This window comes from Cheilinus undulatus, linkage group 4, assembly GCF_018320785.1.
Source record: "Cheilinus undulatus linkage group 4, ASM1832078v1, whole genome shotgun sequence".
Classification (NCBI taxonomy): domain Eukaryota; kingdom Metazoa; phylum Chordata; class Actinopteri; order Labriformes; family Labridae; genus Cheilinus; species Cheilinus undulatus.
The window spans coordinates 35411451-35430672 of NC_054868.1; the positions used below are offsets into that span (position 1 = coordinate 35411451).

Below are 19222 nucleotides of genomic sequence, written 5' to 3' on the forward strand. Positions count from 1 at the left end.
TTTTATTTTGTTCATTATGCATGATGTTGCATGTAGTGTAAGTCCTTTGGGAGACTGCATCTTTAAATGCCTTTTATGGAGCAAAACTGCTCTTTTTGTATTTTTAAAAAAAACTTGACAGCCTTCTATTACAGTGTATAATCATGGTACTGCATCAAAGTGTCTATTTACACTTGGATAAAGAAAAGGTTGAAGAAAGTGGTAGTTAACCTACTTACCATTTGCCCTGCAAGATAGGATATGACAAAGTGGCGGGGGGTGAATTTGTTGCAAACTGCTGCTTCTCACTGTCTTAGATAAAAAATGGTGAACATTATTTCTGCTCATGTCATTGCTGCTGGGGGAAGACCCAGCAGCAGCAGTAGGGACAATCTGATTAAACCAGTGGGATTAGAAAGGGGACAAGAGTTTAACTATAACCACTTTCAAAACAGTAGTCTACAGTTAGCTTAGTTAAGAAGGAATACTGCGGTGGACACTAAGAAACGTAAACTACTGTCTTTGACGCAAAGTGCCATGATCATAAAAATGTAAACCAGCAGATGTAGATTTCAGAATATTCAAGTTTCTGCAACCTGTTTAGCTTCAAATTTCACCAATTGTAGAATCAAAGTTACCTTCTCCAAACTGTGCTGTTTAAAACTGATTTCCATCTGTGACACAACAATCAAAGGAATACAAAAAAATACATTTCTAAAACAGGAACAAAACCCAGAGTCATACATCGATTCCAGTCTAAGCTATAAGCAATTAGGACCAAATGGCACAACTTCCTGGATAGAAACGTGATAATAGGATATTTAACTTGGCTTCTTCGCACAGACATTAAAGTTTAGCATAAAGCAGGACTCTCATAATCCAGTTCTGCATGTAAGGCAGTACAGGTGGCATTCATAATGTAAATATTGAGGTTGAAACAGGTTTTTGTTGGGCTACTAGCAAGAGATTGTTGTATTGCAAAGCCTGAGCTAAAAACTTTTCACACTGCCCATTCTGCCATCTATAACTGCAAACATATCTGTAAACTTCAGTTGTTTTGTTTGTTTTTTATTGCACCTCCTGTACGCCATTCTAGATTGAATAAAAAAAATAATAATACAAAATATTTTACTTCTGGACCTTTAATTTTAAATCAACCTTTTTTTTAACAATGTAAAACAAGCTGCCCTGTCTCTGTGCCGTCTCACAACAATGATTTGTAGAAACCAATAAATAGACAGTGTTGCCTATCCAGACAGAGCTCTGTATGACAGTTACTGTTACCAACCCACATTTTAAGCAAAGCCAATTTTAAAGCTAAAAGGTGTTTGGAGCTTACCTGATTAAGTAGCAGCAGAAGAGGAGACTGAGGATGAAAACAAAGATGGCTGTCCCAAACACCACAATGTAGATATTAAGGGGAAGGTTCTGGAACCCTATATTTGGCATCCTGAAACTGTAGTGCGGGAAATCGGAGCTCATGGATAGTCTAGATGGAGGGGGGAAGAAAAAGACATAACATAAGTTTATCTTACACTTTAAACTAAAAGCAAAACTATGACTTCTAACACAGCAAAGGAAAACTGTGGCTGAAATCTCACTTACACTTTTGATTAGTTTTACTTTCTGTATTACAGGAACAGAGCACAGTTTGGTTTAACTTTTTGTTTCCTTTTACTGTAAGTGTTGATGTTAGCTTAGCTTTCATCAGGCTGCACACAGTGTTCACATCTCCTACCCAACTGCAGGTTATAAAGATGTTTTAAAGAGATATTTTGGACTTACTCCTGCATACTCCTGCTATTCTTGTGAGTTGACAGGCTATGACTTCATGACATTTAGGGGGTTTAAATCCTAAAAAGGAAAGAGTGCAGTGTCTGCCTGAAGGCACAGACAAAATGCAAATGCATGGCTTTGGAGGAAATGCAACACCCTACAAAGAAAGTCCACAGCAGGTGATGAATTTGGGTGTGTGCTCATTAACATGCAACACAACACTTTATCAAACAGCACATATGTGAAAAGACTGAGATCAGTACAAAAACCTATCTAAACAGATTTTAAAAAGTTAGTTGAAGAGAAACATGCATCTTTGATATTTTTCCTATCCATCCTCCAGTATTCAATGATCACTGCTGCACAGAAATCAGTCAGATTCCCAAAAACACTGACAGCCTAAAGCAGGGCAATGTTGCACTAATTTATAAAAGGCAGCCCAAAGAACATCCAGTAGCAACTGGTTTAATAGTCAGGCCCCTAAAAGGTATTGGCTGCAGTGTGGCTATCTACTGATATTATGTAATGTAATTTAAAGCATAACATATACCCTACCCTGCTGAGCACATCTCCCTGCTGTGACTCCTAGACATCTGAAAACATCTCACACATGCTCTGAAACACACGATAATGTTCTCACTCATGTAACTTGAGGGAGGACTGTGGGAGAGGAAGGTGTTGCGCGAGTTTGGTGGGGTTTTCATTTGTGATGATTAAATGTTAATGGTTTGTTGAATGGTTAAACAAATGGAGAGTTCTCAATTAGAAACTTAAATGATATTGAGATGATTGATTAGGATTGATCAAAATCACAAGTAATTGAATTGTTTACCTCGATTACTATTAAAGAACGATTATTCCACCCCCAACCTTCGACTCGGTTTCTTCTATAAATATTTGTAGAATCTTAAAACAAACAGCTGAAAGGAACGCACTGATTAACAATTTATGGTTATTTATTAAAACACTTAAAATCAAAACACATCAGCTGATATTAAAATGTTTCCTGTAAAGAGTCAAATTTTTCCAAGAAAAGGGGAAAAAATTGAAATAATTGCCAAGGCAGGTTTATGTCGGTTTGAGCCGACCCCCCCCCCCCCCCCTTTGGCCTACACTCATACTGCTCAACGCATTTAAAAAAAACAAAAAAAAAAAACAAAAAAAAAAAGAAATGAGTTAAAAGCCTTTATCAAACTGGCGTGTTCTTAAAGTAGAGCATAATTTTAAAAAAATTACTTCAAACTTTCTTCTGGAAGTTACTAGGAAACTAGATGTTGCAAAGCATTGCAGGCAATGTTTTTAATCATGCTCTACTTTAAGAATATGCCAGTTTGATAAAGGCTTTTAACTTGTTTGTAAAAACCAGTGCTTTGGTTTCTTTGATATTTTTTTCTGCATCTAAAGATGTAATCTCCCAAAGGACTTGAATGCAACATCATGCATGATGATGGCAAATAAAACCGTCCTTTCTGAAGTTTTATACACACATCAGTTGGGCATACAGTGTGTAGTAAACTTACTTTTAAAAGTTATTCACTAAGTCCAGCTACACCAACAAAGATCCATTGGTCAAGGGCTCTTACACAATATACCAAAGGGACATGACTAGACATGTCTTTGCCCACCCACAGATGTGGGGGAGGGGAGGACAGGAATAACTTTACTCCTGTGGGAGCCTGGTCCTGCAACCCTCCCCTTTACTAAACACTGAGAGCTTCATTCCTCTTCACTCCTACAGAAGCTGGAAAGTTTTTTGTTCTTTGAGGCCACTAGCAATCCTCCACAGCTTAAGATAACACCACCTCAGAGTGCATCTAAGGCATCTGAGAATGGGAAAACTTTCAGTATTATCCTCAGGCGCCTTTTTTTATGACAATACTTGTGAAAATATTGGCAGTCATGGTTCATAAGGGTTAGGATTAGACTCAAGACACCTGCTTATGATATCAGAGACTATGAACTTTTCTTTCCAGCATATGTTTCAAATTTTAACTAAATTCAATATTATCATGCTTTTTTGAGTTTTGAAACAACATTCCAAACATTTACATCCTCTTATGAATAGCTTTCACATTATACAAACTATATGCACCCATTTCAATGCAGAGGAGAGGAAAATGGATTACAGTGGCTCGGCACAATCTTACCAAAGTGATAAAGCTTGTGTGATATCTTAGATACACTGGAGAAGTGCATGCTTAACCATGAGCACCCAAAGCTCTATGAAGGAAGAGGCAGGAAGAATGTAAGTATAAGACATGCCACTTGTCCACAGGAGGTTTTAGGTAAGACCTCTGGAGTCTAAACAGTATTACCTAACACTTTACTGCAATCTAATAAGACACTAAAATGCTGAGGCATTCAGAATCTAAATGAATCTACATCTACACAGATGCCTGGAAGTTTTGGAGTTACTTCGGGGTAAAAACAAAACATCTCAAAAAGAAGAAGCTCACTGTATGTCTGAAGGATTATTAGCAATTCAAACATTTTTATTTAAAATTCAACATAAGTCACAAGGTCACCAAATGACGTGAATGCTGCATAGATTAAGCTTCAATGAAATAAAAAACGTCCTTGTTGTTTCATGGTTAAAGAACAAAAATACTGTAGTCGACTACTGATGAAAATGAACATACCCAAGCGACGTCTTCATGCTGAAGAGCAGAAAAGTCTGTTAAGATTGATAAAAGAGGTCGTTGACAAGTGACACGACCTTGTCCTTTAGAACATTGTCAGCGGGTCACCTCCTGTTGTCTAATTTCGATCATAGTCCTCCTGAAATCCCTCACAAATGCACTATGACAAACTAAAGACCTGCTTATATCTCAGACTTACTTTAGTTCCACTCTCAACAACCTCCGCCTGCTTTTCTAAACACACAAGCATGCAGCGGAGTGACATGCTCTCCACACCTCAGGAAAAATCCCAGACCAACAAAACAAAACAACTATTGATCCATCACTGATTAAAGTAAGGACAGAGACAGTGAAGAAGGTAGCAGAGATAATGTCTGGCATTTCGTATGTTTAAGTAAAAGATATGAGACTTTAAGAAATACTGTTCAGAGAAAACTATGTAGATTTAAATGCACATCGGAATCCTAATGGTTAAAAAGAATGTAAAGAGATTTTAAAAATCAAAAATACCTTTGGTTTCATTGAAAGATTGTTGTCGTCGATGTGGGGAAAAACTTAGTACATTCAGTCGGCTCTCCTGGTAATACAGTTGGATATGAACTCTCCCTCGATGTTCATAAAATCAACAAGACTAAAACTAAAAATTCTACCAACTGGAATGGTTTTGATATGTTGTTGATTAAAAAAATTATTGATTGTAATGTTACATTTTTAATTTATATATATTTGTGATCAATCTCTCATGGCTGGGAAATTTCCTAATGGAATTTAAATAGCCAAAGTCATTCCACTTTACAAATGAGGTTATAAAACACATTTTCAAATTATAGACCCATTTCTCTGTTATCATAATTTTCAAAAATGTTAGAAAAAATATTTGTAAAAAGCTTCATGACTTCATTTCCAAACACAACATGCTTTGTAAACAACAATATAGATTCAGGAAAATCAGAACCACCTCACTTGCCCTTATAGATTTCATGGAACAAATTACAAATGCTACAGAGAGAAATGAATACACGGTTGGGATATTTCTAGATTTACAAAAAGCATCTGACACCATTGACCACAAATTATTAATGTCTAAATTACAGAAATACGGTATCAGAGGACTGGCTCATGATTGGCTAACCAGCTATTTGGAGGACGGGCAACAATTTGTCCACATAAATAACACAAACTCAAACCTTTTAAAAGTTTCATGTGGAGTGCCACAGGGCTCAGTACTTGGACCATTGTAGTACATATTGTATATAGGCTAAATGGTTTATGTTTGGTTTCTAGGTCACTTAAGTGTATTCTATTTGCTGATGATACAACGATCTTTTGTACTGGGAAACACCTAAAACAACTTCTGGATACAGTAGAGAGTGAACTTCAAATACTTAAAATGGTTTGATGCTAATAAATTATCACTTCACCTTGGTCAAACAAAATGCATGATTTTTGGAAACATGGCATCAGACCTCGCCAAAAAGATCAGAATTCTCTTCTGAAAATATCAAAACATGCAGTACATTGGTAAGGCTCATTTGTAAGAATCGATTGGTTTACACCATGAAAAATGAAAGTTAATATGTTAATATGCATTCATTTCTAATTGAATGTTAACCACAACAATGCATCAGCATTATTTTTGCACTTATTTCTGTGATGGTTATGTTTTTGCAAAACAAGAGGGATAGGTTTTAATAAGCTTTAGCTTTTGCCTACGCCCTTTCGGTTAGCTTGGAGATTTAGAAATTTCACTTTGATCTTGTAGGTTGTTTTATTTTTTGCAAGTGAACCGAAATAAATTGCTTTCATTCATTCATTCATTAAGAGGGGATGCTACACCATGGTAAACATGGCCCTGTCCCTACTTTTTTGAGAAGCTGCTGCCATCAAGTTTAAAATGAGCTAATCTTTTCCATGACATGTTCAAAAGTTATTATCAGTGGTCATTGTCAATTGTGAACCCAACTGTGAAAGAAATCTGACAGCATGTCCTAAATGGATGTAGCTCAAGATTTCCTTTATTATCTTTCTCGACAGGGCTTGTTTACTTGTTTTACAAAGTGGAGGGAGCTGTGCATTAATAATATCCATGTTTGAAATGTCCTGCTCTCACTTTTGTTAATATGGAGGCAAACTTGTTTGGCTCACAGCTGTCAAAGGCGTGACCATATGAATCTCCACGCTTCCAATTCTTCACATTCAAAATTGAAGTGTTAGATGTCACACTATTTACAAGGGGAATCTGAAACATAAAGTGCAGAGAATTACATTTCTAATGCTTGTTGTGTGGTATGACGCCATATCTGATGCTCACGTGCAGTTAGGATACGGCACGAGATGTTCCCTTTGGGCCACATCACCAGCCCTAAACAGAGGTTTAGTTGTTTTGAGATATTTCAAAGTGAAGATGCCTCATATTGTACTTTTAAGCTCTAATCAAATTATTTCCATCTAATTACTGTGTTCAGTTGGAGCTAAAGGTTTAGCAACGGATGAGTCCAAGGTGTAAAAGAGCAGCTCTATACAAAGATGGAAGATTGATCAGGTATTTTTTCTGTAGGTATGGCTCCAATTGAGCTAACAAACACACAAAAAACAGGGCTTGGAGGACAATATGAATTTGTCATGGATTTCAGAATCATGCTCTCTTATTATTTATTTTCTATTTTCAAATACTCAACACAATTACTTATTGTCACTTACAGTAATAGTAAATATATCACACACTTCTAATTGTTGAACCAAATTCTTAATAGGCTTTACAAGTTGTTATAACTCAACTTAAGGTCATGCTAAAATGTCTCTGCTAAATATTTTCTGCTACATGCTTCATACTGGCATGGATCAGATTGATGTCAGGCCATATGAATGAAATTACAATAGTAAGTGCAAAACAATCCTTTCCATCAAACATGATCATTTTCCAAAAGGCATTATCGATTGATAACATGGCCTGATGTGATTCTGTGACACATCTATCAAAATAAATGGGTCAACTCCCTCACTGAACTATAACCTAAATCCCTTGCCAGAGGCAGCTACAGCAGGACTGCAAAGACAAACAGCAAGTCCACTATTACAGTGCTAAGGACAGCTGTAGGACAGACATGTGGGTCACCCAGCTGTCATGAATTCAGGACATGGCAGTTTGCCTTTTAATGCAGGTTAGACTGAATGGCAGATTTTAATAGGTTACTCTTGGAGAGCTCTTACAGAGAGGTTGGCTCTTTTCCTCTTACTGTGTAACACCCCCAGAGTATCAAGATTCGCTGACATGTGGAGGATCTTTGGTTCATCAAGTGATCTAGAAATGCAACCCTTAGCAGTAAACAAGACACAATCTGTACCACAAAAAAAGTTTAAGGAGGTGTCACACTACAAGCAATACTTTATAACTCTCTCAGTAGACTGTGTATAATAAATACCTTACAAATTAAAAAAAACATAGGAGATTAGAGAAAAAATGGAATGACTGAGATTTTCTTCACCATCACCAAACACTAAATGAGGGAGTAAATTTTGAAAGAATGCGGTTAGTCTCTCAAGTTCAGCTCAACAGACTTGGCATGCCCACTAAGGCTCCTCCTCCAGCCAGTAAGTGCTCTGCATCTTCCACAGACAATCAATGCTGCATTCTAGTTTCACTTGTCATCCATCTATACTTCTAAGAACAAAAAAAGGCCAGACCTGTTCTTAAAGACTAACCATGCTCTGGGCTGAGCACATTACTCCCTGTACATCTAAAAATACCTTGAAGCCCCCCTCCCTCTTTCAAATTTAAGGGCCCACTCTAAACCTGCACATTTCAATGGATACAACTCCAGTTGTGTCAATAATGTGAACATCTAAAAAGGATACACAGATGAAGACCAGAAATTAGCTGTTTTGCAAATACTAGTACACTCATATAGATGACAATCCTGGGATTGTCCTAACAGTATTCAGAGTGAATGTGATGACTTGGCACAAGCAGTGTCTCCTAGTTGAAGAGGGCAGATGTGATTTGCATCAGCTCATCCAAGCTTTTTTGCCTCCATCTGCCTCTCTCACTCGGACATATTCACTTGGCCTCATCCTCTTACATAAGCACCACACTTGACATTCATAGGAAATGAGCATGAGCAAGCAAATCCTTCTTTGCATTCATTGTGCATTGTTTCTTGTGCTGTGAGGGAATAGAAACAGATCTTTATTTTATACTTTTGTGACAAGAAAGCCAGAGTATGAATAAAAGAAAGAAAAGCTGGAGTCGTTTTTGGCCACAAAACATGAGATGATTCATTTCTGTGGTTTTTAAAGGTGGGGTCTTGACCCCCCTGGGATTTGCCAGGAGGTGTAATGCCTCCTACAGACTGTGTTGTTTTGGCAATCCTATAAGTTTCTGGGATGCTACACTGTGTGACATGAATCCCATATGACATCAAGTTTGATGTGTTTAAACTGTACGAGGACAACTCCCACTAAATGCTGCTGAATCGCAGGCTACAATGTATGCCAATGCAAGAAAGTATCATCAGTTCGTGCCGCACAAAATATCTGAGATTAAGATTTTCCTCCTTGTTGGACTCCCACAGACTTCTGTGTTTTGGCACAGTCTCTATTCTCCTGCTAATGTGTTTGTTAGAGCCAGTGTCACATTTCTGGTCATGTCCTTTCCTGCTGCATTTCTATTGGTTGGTTAGTCGACAGGCTGTAGCAGCAGTCACACTGTGAGATGGTTGATCTTAAATTTCTGACACGGTAAGAATTTTATTTCAAGCCATCTTTGGTCGCAAGATGGTGACAACAGCCATCTGTCAACCTGTATCACAGTGTGATGTAGGACCACCGTTTTAGAGTCACGACCAAGGATATCGCCAAGACGGGACATCTTTAGCCTGGGACAGCCCAAAAACGTACAGTGTACAGTATAACAGGCTTAAAGAGGGTCGTGGGAACTTGAAGGAAAGAGGCGATATAATTAGATAAAAATCAACAATAAAAAATGGCAAAGTTTGGAACCACTGATTTATACAAGGTGTAGGTAGCACCCTTACTCTTTATCCTGATAAAGAGTTGGAGTCATAGGTTACACACAAACAGTGCCACACAACCCAGTCTGTGATTAATTAATTTATTCACATCAATTAAGAGTCTTTCCCAGACTTTCCTCTTTCCTAACAGAGCTAATAGAGAAAGCATGGTGCTCTTATAAGTGATTCTGTAAAGGGAGCATTACTTAATTTAGACTACTGATAGTTTTTCAAAATAAAGCAGCAACACTCAGCGGGACACCGGGTCTTTTTCTTTAATTTCAGTGAGGAGCAGAAAGAGCCGCAGCATGTACTCTGATTCGTTAGAAAAGTGACAGAGAAAAAATATGGCAGCTCTTGATTAATAAATTAATAAAAAGCCACACGGGGGATAACTTTAATTCAGAAGAGTTAGACCTAAAACTTCATTTGAACTTCATACAAAAAGTGGTTTACAAACAAGTTGTGATTTCATTATCAATCAAAATAATGGTGATTGTGATTTTCACCATAACTGAGCAGCCCCACACTTAGCACAATGTTGATCTAAACTCGGGGACAAACAGACCCTTCAGCAGAAATCACCTAGCTTCTGTGCTTGCACTCTAGTTAGTTCCTCCTTAAAGGGCTTCACTGACCAGCATCTCCTGTGACTAAAGGATACACGTACCTCATGCTTCCTCACTTTAAAAAATACCAAACTATCCCTTTAGGTATATTTACTTAATATCAAGCATTGCCTAGAATAAGAAAACATTCCAAGACTAACACTGAACTATTAAACGTTCTCTAGAAAGAATTTCTGCTCTCAGTCAGCTTTTCATTGGCAGAAAACAAAACTGAACAGCTGTTTTCAGTTTGCACATCCCTTAACCTTCATCTAGCTCCCTTTTTACAGAGTTCATTTCAGGGGTGTTCCACTCACAGCACGCACTCTGGAGCTCATCACACCCCTACTAGTCCATGTTTCTGTTTCAACAGCATGTGTCAATGGCTACATTCATGCTGCAGTTAAAAGTGACCTGAATCTGATTTTTTTGCTCACACGTGAATCATATCTGATTTTTTTCTGACAGTGTGAACAGCACAAGTCACACTGAATCTGACCTTTTCGAATCAGAGTCAGGCCATTTTCAAATGTGGTTCTAAATCAGATGCGTATCTGATCTTCTGGAAGTTGAATGCAGTGTGAACAGGCAAACAAGATAAGAACAAGACAAGTTTAGAATTGAGCATCAGGGCCTGTAGTGTGAAAAAAAGCCCATCAACCACAACAGGATATCAAACATGAGAACGTACAGATCATTCTGTGAATCTCAAAATCAAACAGCATAGACTGATGACAATAGAAACTATCACTATTTCAACATCATGTCAAAACAGGAAGCAAATGAAGAGCAACCTCAGGCAAAGTAGCATGTTGTTTGTATGTTCCTGTCTTCATAAACTTGGGATCCAGCTGTGCTTCAGAAATAGGCCCAGCAGGTTGGATGGAGTAAAACCACACAGAAAATCTTCAGAGAACACTTTTCCCTCTGTAGCTCTGTGATTGTTTCACCAGCCGATTTTTCAGAGTATTTATTAACCCAGACTACAACCACAAACACTTCCTGAGGGACCCTCTGTTCCTGGCCAAAGAGTCACCACTTATTTGGGTGACGAAATAGTTTCTTCTGACCAGTGTCAGGCCAACCAAGCTTTCAGAGTTTTTAACAGAAAATAAAAACATGGCTGACTTCACAGAAGAAGTCAGTGTCCTCACTTGTCCTCACCAAACAACTTGTGACACTTAGATTGTCACATGGACCAAAACTTAACCATTTTAAAACCATCTGACCCTTTCTGGTTAGGTGGTGACACTTTGGCCCCACTAAGAAATACTCAGCCTCTGAAAATCAATCTGCAACTTCATGATGGAGGTTTAATACTGACGCTTGAGTTTTCTGACAGCCCAAGAACATTGAAAACTCCGAACAAAGAACCCTCCCTTTCTCTACACTCAGCCATTACATAACTAATTCATCATACAACGTGATGACTGTTCAGCTTAATCAAACATAATGAATGTGTCACTTCCACTTATCTACCCCCTCCTGTGTTCCTCTATACATTACTCATAATCAATAGAGGCTCAGCCAGGAGTGGACACATCACATGAACATATAAGGTGCTGACCTTTTAACCCATGACTTTTTATATATTTATGTAAAAAGTCTCCAGCAGTCACAGGGCCGCACTGTTATTGATGTGTTTCAGAGGAGAAGATAAAGCACTCAGCCAAGAAGCTTAATTTACTGTACCAGTGTCCTTTAATATCCTCCAAATTGCTCTCACTCAAACACTTAAAGTCTGTATGCAACTACAATGTATTTCTCTACCTATCCAAATGTGTAATTCCCTTAAAAACAGCCCCTAAACAGCAGTTTCTTGGGATCAGCCCATAACATCACATCCTCAAGATTCTGTCCAAAACTGTAGTGGAAATTTCCACTAGCAGCCGCGGCTGGCCATGAGATTTGCACATCTGAAACTTAATATGCCAAAGGGCAGCAACAAACAGCCGAGCCTCAGAGCTAGAGTGAGGGACTCTGAAATGTGCTGGCTATGGTGGATGAAATGCTCACATTCATACGAGGGGGTTTCACAAGCCTTTCTGTCTATTAACACATAAAGACTCAGAGTTTAACTGTTGCAGAGTAGCTGTTCAAGCATCGTTTTAGTCTGAAAGAAGAGAAAACATTCCATTAAAAAGAAGCATACCAAACACAAGCATGCACTTACTGTCAGAGAGGAGTAGAGAGGTTTTAAAAAGTTCTTGTCTCTGTTTAAACTATAAAACAAAACAGAGTTTTATTATTCATGATCCTGAGAGGATTAAGATGAAGATACTTAGGATCACGCACAACTTTGCTTATGAAAGTAGCAAACAGTTTTCAATTCAGGCCCTTCTAAACGCATCATCAAAACCTCAAAAGTTGGGCCAAGTTCTGCAGTAAGTAGGTCACTGTAACTATAATTCCAGTTATGGAGAAGTGGGAGGAACAGGACTGGAAAGGAGCAGATACAGAGAACCTGATAGAAGGTTATACATGCGACCAACAGTTAATTCGATTGTTTATGGATTCTAACTCTTAAAGAATAAGTTCAGCAGCATGCATCAGAGTTGGCGATCGCTACACTGTGCATGTGACAATGATTCATCAAGGTTCTAGTTCAACAAACGTACACTGTTGTGCTGTTGTTTACCTCAGGCAATGATTTATTGCTTTAAAAAGAGTCACATTTACATGGCAAAATTCCAGAGGTAATTGAGTCTTGATTGGCCAAAACATGAGCGAACGGTCAGGCAGTGAAGTCTCGATTAGAGCATCTCCTTCAATCCATGCTATTATGGAGAAACCCACAAAAACACTATAACTTGTTATGTGCAGCGTAATAAAAAACACTGAACAGCTTGTCATAAAAAAATTTAAATGAACTTAAGAGGTTACTCAGTTAATTCCCAAAAGTGTGTTAAATGACTATTTTCAATAATTTGAAAATAAAGTGTCTATTTTTACAATGAGATGTACAGAAAAGTCCTCATCTCTAAACAAAGATTCTGTGATATGTCAGGAACAGGTAGAAGGTTTAATTATCCACCCACTGAACTCATTTCAGCAGGCCAAAACTGAAAAAGTTTGTTATGACCTATATTTGCTCCCTCTCCCTCCCATCATAGCCCATCATTCCTCAGTGGACTCTGACAGTAACACAAGCTGACAAAAACAAGAGGAACTGACACAAACAGCTGTCCCCTGGCACTCGTGTCCCCACCATACCCAGAGACACTTTTACTGGACATGAGTTCTTTTACTTCCACTGTAAACCTGTTGGAAATATCTGTCTCAATCTGACATGCTTTTTTCTTATTCCCCCCAACTTCATCAGTTTTTGTGTTTTTTGAATTACACCGAAGTTTAGCTAGAAGCCATGCTCACTCTTTAAAGTGAAGATGGCTTGGTTATCTGGCAAAATAGCCTTGTATCAAAACTGTGTCAATGTATTTTTAAATCATAGTAAGCCCATTACTATGTGGCTTTTTTCCATCATTACCTACTTAGAGAAACAGGACTCTTGGTCTACAAATTGCAGGGTCACAGTGACTATAAATAAAACCTTCCGTCATGTGAGGGTGAGTAAGTCAAACTGGAACATGAAAACAACCTGAACCAAATACAAGTCATATCAACTCTTGGGGTTATCAGCTACTGACCTGAAGCAAACAAACAAACAGTCAATAGAGCCAAAACACAGGAAACAAAGGTGTCAAGTTCACAAACTTTGACACATTCCTCTAGAGTTATTCAATAAAGTAAAAAGAACCGACATTGTGTTATCTTTTTTGTGCAATATATTGAGAAATTTTAGATATAGGATGTGCAGCTAGATATGACCGGCTACAGACTACAGTGAAGCATTAGCCAAGATGTCTCAACATGCACATTCACAAAGTCCATCTACTCTATATGTCAATAATAAGCACTTTCTTATGGCTGTTGATCTTTATAAAACATGAACAAGCTTACCCAGACAGACAGACAAATAAATCAAGTAATTTTTAAAATGATCCTTTTGAGTTCTCTGATTTAGGGATATTGGAATGATTTTAAGCAGGACCACAGATGCACCGGTTCAACATCAGTATCAGCTGATATCAGCCCTTGAACAAACAGCCATTGGCAAATAGCGTGAAAAGATATCAGTAGCCAGCGTTAACATGTTGTGTCCAATCAATCTAATCCTAGCATTTAGCACACCCAGAAGCTAATTCAGAGAAGAGCTTTGCTATTAGGCAGTTTTCATGGTCAAACATAAGAGAAAATGTTGGCATTTTAATTAAAGAAGTAATATTAAAAAACATTGTATCGCGCATTAACTGAATTGTTGCTCTAAGCATGGGAATCCCTCTCTAATTTCAGTAAACAGTGGCAGTTACAGCCTCTTCCTCAACAGTCTACATTTTTGTCTTAGTCTGTGAGAAAACTATTAGAGACACTGCAATTTACAAAGGTAAAACAACCCAGTCAGATTCAAATTTTTACACCGATAAAGTGGATTTGGCTGTTTTACTGAAAAATGATTTGTGTTTATTCATCTTTGGCACAAAAAAAGACTAATTTGTACGCATTCTATTCATCAGAATGACACACATGATATAGAAGTCAAAAATATGTTTTGGCCCAGATGTTCTTGAATAATGTGCAAATGCAACCAAAAATCTACTTAATTAGTTAAACAAATATCATGACATAGGCCAGATGTATGTTTTGATGCACTGAAAGGCAAAGATGTAATGTCAAACTATACTGCAGTTCAAATGCATATGGTGAGAATACTTTTTACAAGTCATTATTACTTTTAAGTATCGTTTAACATGGAAAACTACCTAGACCACAGAATCTAGTTTAGCCCTAAAATCTGCTTAGCAATGCCCAGCCTACTCACATATTATGGATATTTTAGTGTCTTAAAGGTTATATGACTAATTTAAGCTGGTTGTAATCTGCCACCAATACCAGGCAATGAAAGCCAATACTCTGTTAGACGGAATCAAGTTCCCACATTAGTTTTTTTAATGCTAATCATGGTGAAACGTGTATTTGAAACATGTTTGCCCAGCTCTGCAGGTTTTAGGGAAAAACAGTCATTCTCAAATTTATTACGTAATGTGGCCTTTGACCTCAATGTGAGGACTCACCCAAGTGAGTTCCTCTACTCTTCATGAATGTCCAGTAATGGTCATTTTCTCTTGACTGGAAAATAACGCAGATGGTGGAAAATTACATCTCCTACATTTCCTGCTACTGACAAGAACCTCCTTTCAAGGGTGCTCACAAGGTTAACCTACTCATTAGCCTTACACCCAGTCATTCCTTTAGTCTCATAATTGTGTTAAATTTTGTTATATTGGGTGTGAATTTACTCAGAAAATCTCTATTTTTCATCAGACTTTCATGGCACCCTGGTTTCTCCTTGACAGTTTGAGACAATGATAAAAAAAACTTAATGTCATTGTGAATGAGAGAAACTGTGATGATTTTAAAGTCCTAAATGAAGTTTAACAAGACTTGCTTATGACATTAATACTTAAATCTTGCAGGTAGAGATGTTCTGGTGTCTCTTTAAGAAACTGTTTTAAAGTAAATAAAGGAAGGCATAGGCTACACTAAAGAACGAGTAAACTAGCAATGCTGTACTCTCCAGTTCAGCTACTGTGAAAACCAATTCATGGTTTCACTGATTCAACAAAGTAACAAAAGCTTAGAATAAGGTGTCTTGCAGCAAAAAATAAAATACTTTAAATGGAATTTGATTACATTTGTTCAATGCTAAACATGTTTTGATTAAGAGGGTTTCACTGAGATTAATCTTAAAACACCTGACATGACCTTTAATTCTATTCCGGGTAGTCATTAAATATAAATGCTTACAGATCTGACAGCTCAATGGTAAAGCAAAGACTGCAGAGATTTATTGGCCAAACATATGCCAGTCTATCTGCAAACGGATGACATTTACAGAAAGTAGTGTCTGATGTTTATCTCTTGTGTTTAACACCTATTTTTGAGCTCATGCAACAGTAGCTAGCCAACCTTGCAGCTGATTTGGGAAAAAACAAAAGCCACAGCCTGGAAAGAACTCTGGCATGACACATGAGAATAGCAGTTGCAGTGCACACATTTGGTTTGTTTTCAAATAAAAGTCAAAGGAAATCTTGGCCATATGGAAGCATAAAACCTACGTGAGAGCATTTGAGGACAGTCAGTGTGCAAAACAAATTCATGTAAAATTTATAAGAGGCCCTTCATAGCAGGAAACAAGAATAGAGAATCACCAAATTTCAGCTTATGCTGCATACAAAGATGTGACTTTACAAATCACTATTTACCCAGAATTGTTTGGAATTAATCACTCATTTGGGGAATATCTTACAGCAGTGGAGGATTAAATCATTTCAGGTGAAAATCAGGACAGTGATGAAGCATGTCTCTTAAATCACTCAACAAAGTCAGACCTAGTAAGAAAGACACCTGTATATATACCTGCATATACAAATTCTGTGCAACAGAGCTATGTGCTATCATATCTGCACTTTAAATAAACAGGCCAAGAGCAAATGTGCAATTTTCTCTAGCACATTCATAATCACGTGCAATACATCAGCATTTCTTCACTTTAGCACTTTACCATCTGCCTTATGCACTTTAACTGTAATGTTCACTTCAGTCCTGGTCAGCCTTGAGCATAGACTGACAGCCATCTTCCGTATGTAATGTGGGTTTTTGTATAATATTGTATTGTTTAACCCTATTTTCATAATGTACATGCTTAATGTACTTTATATATATATATATATATATATAAATATATATATATACATATACATATATATATATATATATACATATATATATATATATGCCATTAACCTGCCAGGGACTATGGATGGAAATTATCCAGCACATTTGCATGTCCATTTCAATTGATGTGCACTGTGCCCTACAATAAATCAAATAAGTAAATACTGTAGCTTGATTTGTTTTTCTTACAAAGGTCAACAAATACATTTGTTTAAATATCAGGGGGTGCAGTCATGAGTAAAGGGTTAAGCTGATGGTATCAAACTTCTAATTCTAGTGTAGTCAATGGAATTTCCCTAGTTTTCCTTTTAACTCATACATTTCATTGTTGAAATACTTTCACTTTTTTATTGATGTTCTGTTTGTAACCCTTTAAAGCACTATGCATAGCCTTATGTATTATTGGTAATTAATATTTGCACAAAACTTTTCCAGACATGATGTTCAGTCATGTTTCAAGAGGCGCCAGTGTTATCACTCACAAAGGTCACAAGTTTGACTAATCTGAACTTTTGGTGCAGGTCATGATCCACCATATACTCTGCAATTGCAAGACTCAAACTTGACAACAAAGATCTGTTAAGACAGCATTACAACTTTTACATTTGCCTCAGGGGACTTTACAACATGTGCAATCTATGACATCTTCACTCTTTTGGCAGAGGACCAAAATGAAGTGGTTTCATGACGTGATTCTGTCTGCTATGCTCATGTTGACACGTTTTGAGAAGGACAGTATCATGACCTTGTCTTAGTAACGATTGCCATCAAAAATAAAATGGAAAACACTTCTGTATGGTTCAGAATCCACATTGCCTTCATGTAAAATGCTATCAAATTGGTGACCATAAGCACTGTTTTTCTTGGACATACAATCCATTCAGCCTCATACTTGCACCGCTGCCAGCCAAACCCCCTCTCTGAGGATTAATGTGTTTTAGCTCAGGCGTGTTACAGCCCACACAATGCTGCCAGTGTTGACGGAAACACAGAGAAAAGCCCTACTGTTTTCCCCACCACGCGTTTTCACAATAGCCACCGCTCTGAGGATAATAGTGGAGTGAGTTTAGGTTTAAATCGCGGTTACAGTTTATCAATGTAGCACACTGTAAAGCACTGTCATGTTAATAATGAGCGAAAAATTAGCGGTTATACCGGCGACAGACACCATTGAGGCAGACGACTTTTGTACAACTGCCGTCTGCTATGACAGCTTATTGAAGCAATTTTGCACTATGTTACCTACATGAAGGAAATGCTAGTCTATCTATAATGCAGCTACGGTTAACCAAAGCTCAGTTTTTGTTAAACGTTAAGCACCGTCCACGGTTGGGTTATAGCTGGGCGTGGGCTCGCTAGCTAGTAGCGTTAACGGCTAACCCTAGCAATAACGTTTCTTAACGTTGTCTTGGGGTAGAGTAAATTAACTACACGGGCATTTTAAGGAGGCGACATGCATTTTTACACGTAATAATCCCCATAGAAGTCAACAAGAACAGTTCAATGGCCGAGTACTTCATTCACAATACGTTTGACTGGGATTTAACTCAAAATGCGACGGCATTGGTCGTTGCTGCCAAGCACGTTCAAAATAACAGTTAACGGTTAGCAGCTACCTTGAAGGGTTACACGGCACCACCAACTCACCAGCGATCCCCTTTTAGTATGTTCCTCTGCTGTGTATTTCTTCGTATACTGGGATGTTGCAGGGCTTCAGAAGCGGCAAATGGAGCCAAACTGGGGGCGAAGATTGCCCTGGCAACAAAAATCGTCTTTGTCTTCACGTAAGTTGACCCAACCGCTGCTGCTGCTGCAGGGCGACCTCATCACACAGCACCCCGCCTGTGATGTAGACGACGGTCGCAGCTGTGGTTAACGTGGACCTCGCTAGGTCTGACTGGGACACAGAGACAACAAAAACAGAGGTGGATGGATGTCGTTGGCAGAGAGGTGGGAATCCCGAAAGGGGTTGTTCTCTCGTCGTGGTTTCCCCCTAAAAATCTCTTCGTTGGCAAAGAGGATCGTGGCTGGCAGCCTGCACGGTCCGCACGTAAATGTTTGCTAGCCCACTACCACCAGTAGCTAGGTCCCACCTCCTCCCTGTCGGCTCAGCGCACACAGACCGATGCGGGTAATGCCGCGGGAGGTTTTGAGGACAGCGTGTACGAGCGGAATGATGCTGGCATGAGAGGAGGGAGGGGATGCTGCTCATGGTCACGTAGCTGAGTGAGAGGGAACTTAAAAGTGTGCAAGTGAGGACCAATACTGGCTCCCCATGGTAGTATGAAATTCCCCTCTATGAAAAAACTCGGTTTAAAATGGATGAAATTTGAGGAAATATAAAAATGTTTTTTTCCTTTAGCGCTAAAATTGAATTGTATTGGACTAAGCAGTTTCTAACAATACAATTGTCATG

The 19222-nt window shown here is 38.2% G+C and overlaps 1 protein-coding gene across 2 annotated transcripts in view; it reads right to left on the reverse strand.

Annotated features, from left to right (window-relative positions):
- Nucleotides 1-18959, reverse strand: part of rnf24 (ring finger protein 24) — a 33124-nt gene extending 14165 nt beyond the window's left edge. The window contains exons 1-3 of one of the 2 annotated variants that reach the window (XM_041784410.1): nucleotides 18454-18959; nucleotides 12185-12233; nucleotides 1319-1468 (exon numbers count right to left, since the gene is read on the reverse strand). In XM_041784410.1, the coding sequence (XP_041640344.1) occupies nucleotides 1319-1461 (143 nt within the window). In that variant the 5' untranslated portion in view covers nucleotides 1462-1468; nucleotides 12185-12233; nucleotides 18454-18959. The remainder of the gene's footprint in view (nucleotides 1-1318; nucleotides 1469-12184; nucleotides 12234-18453) is intronic. The other variant, XM_041784409.1, reaches the window with a different exon arrangement.
- Nucleotides 18960-19222: the final 263 nt, after the last annotated feature.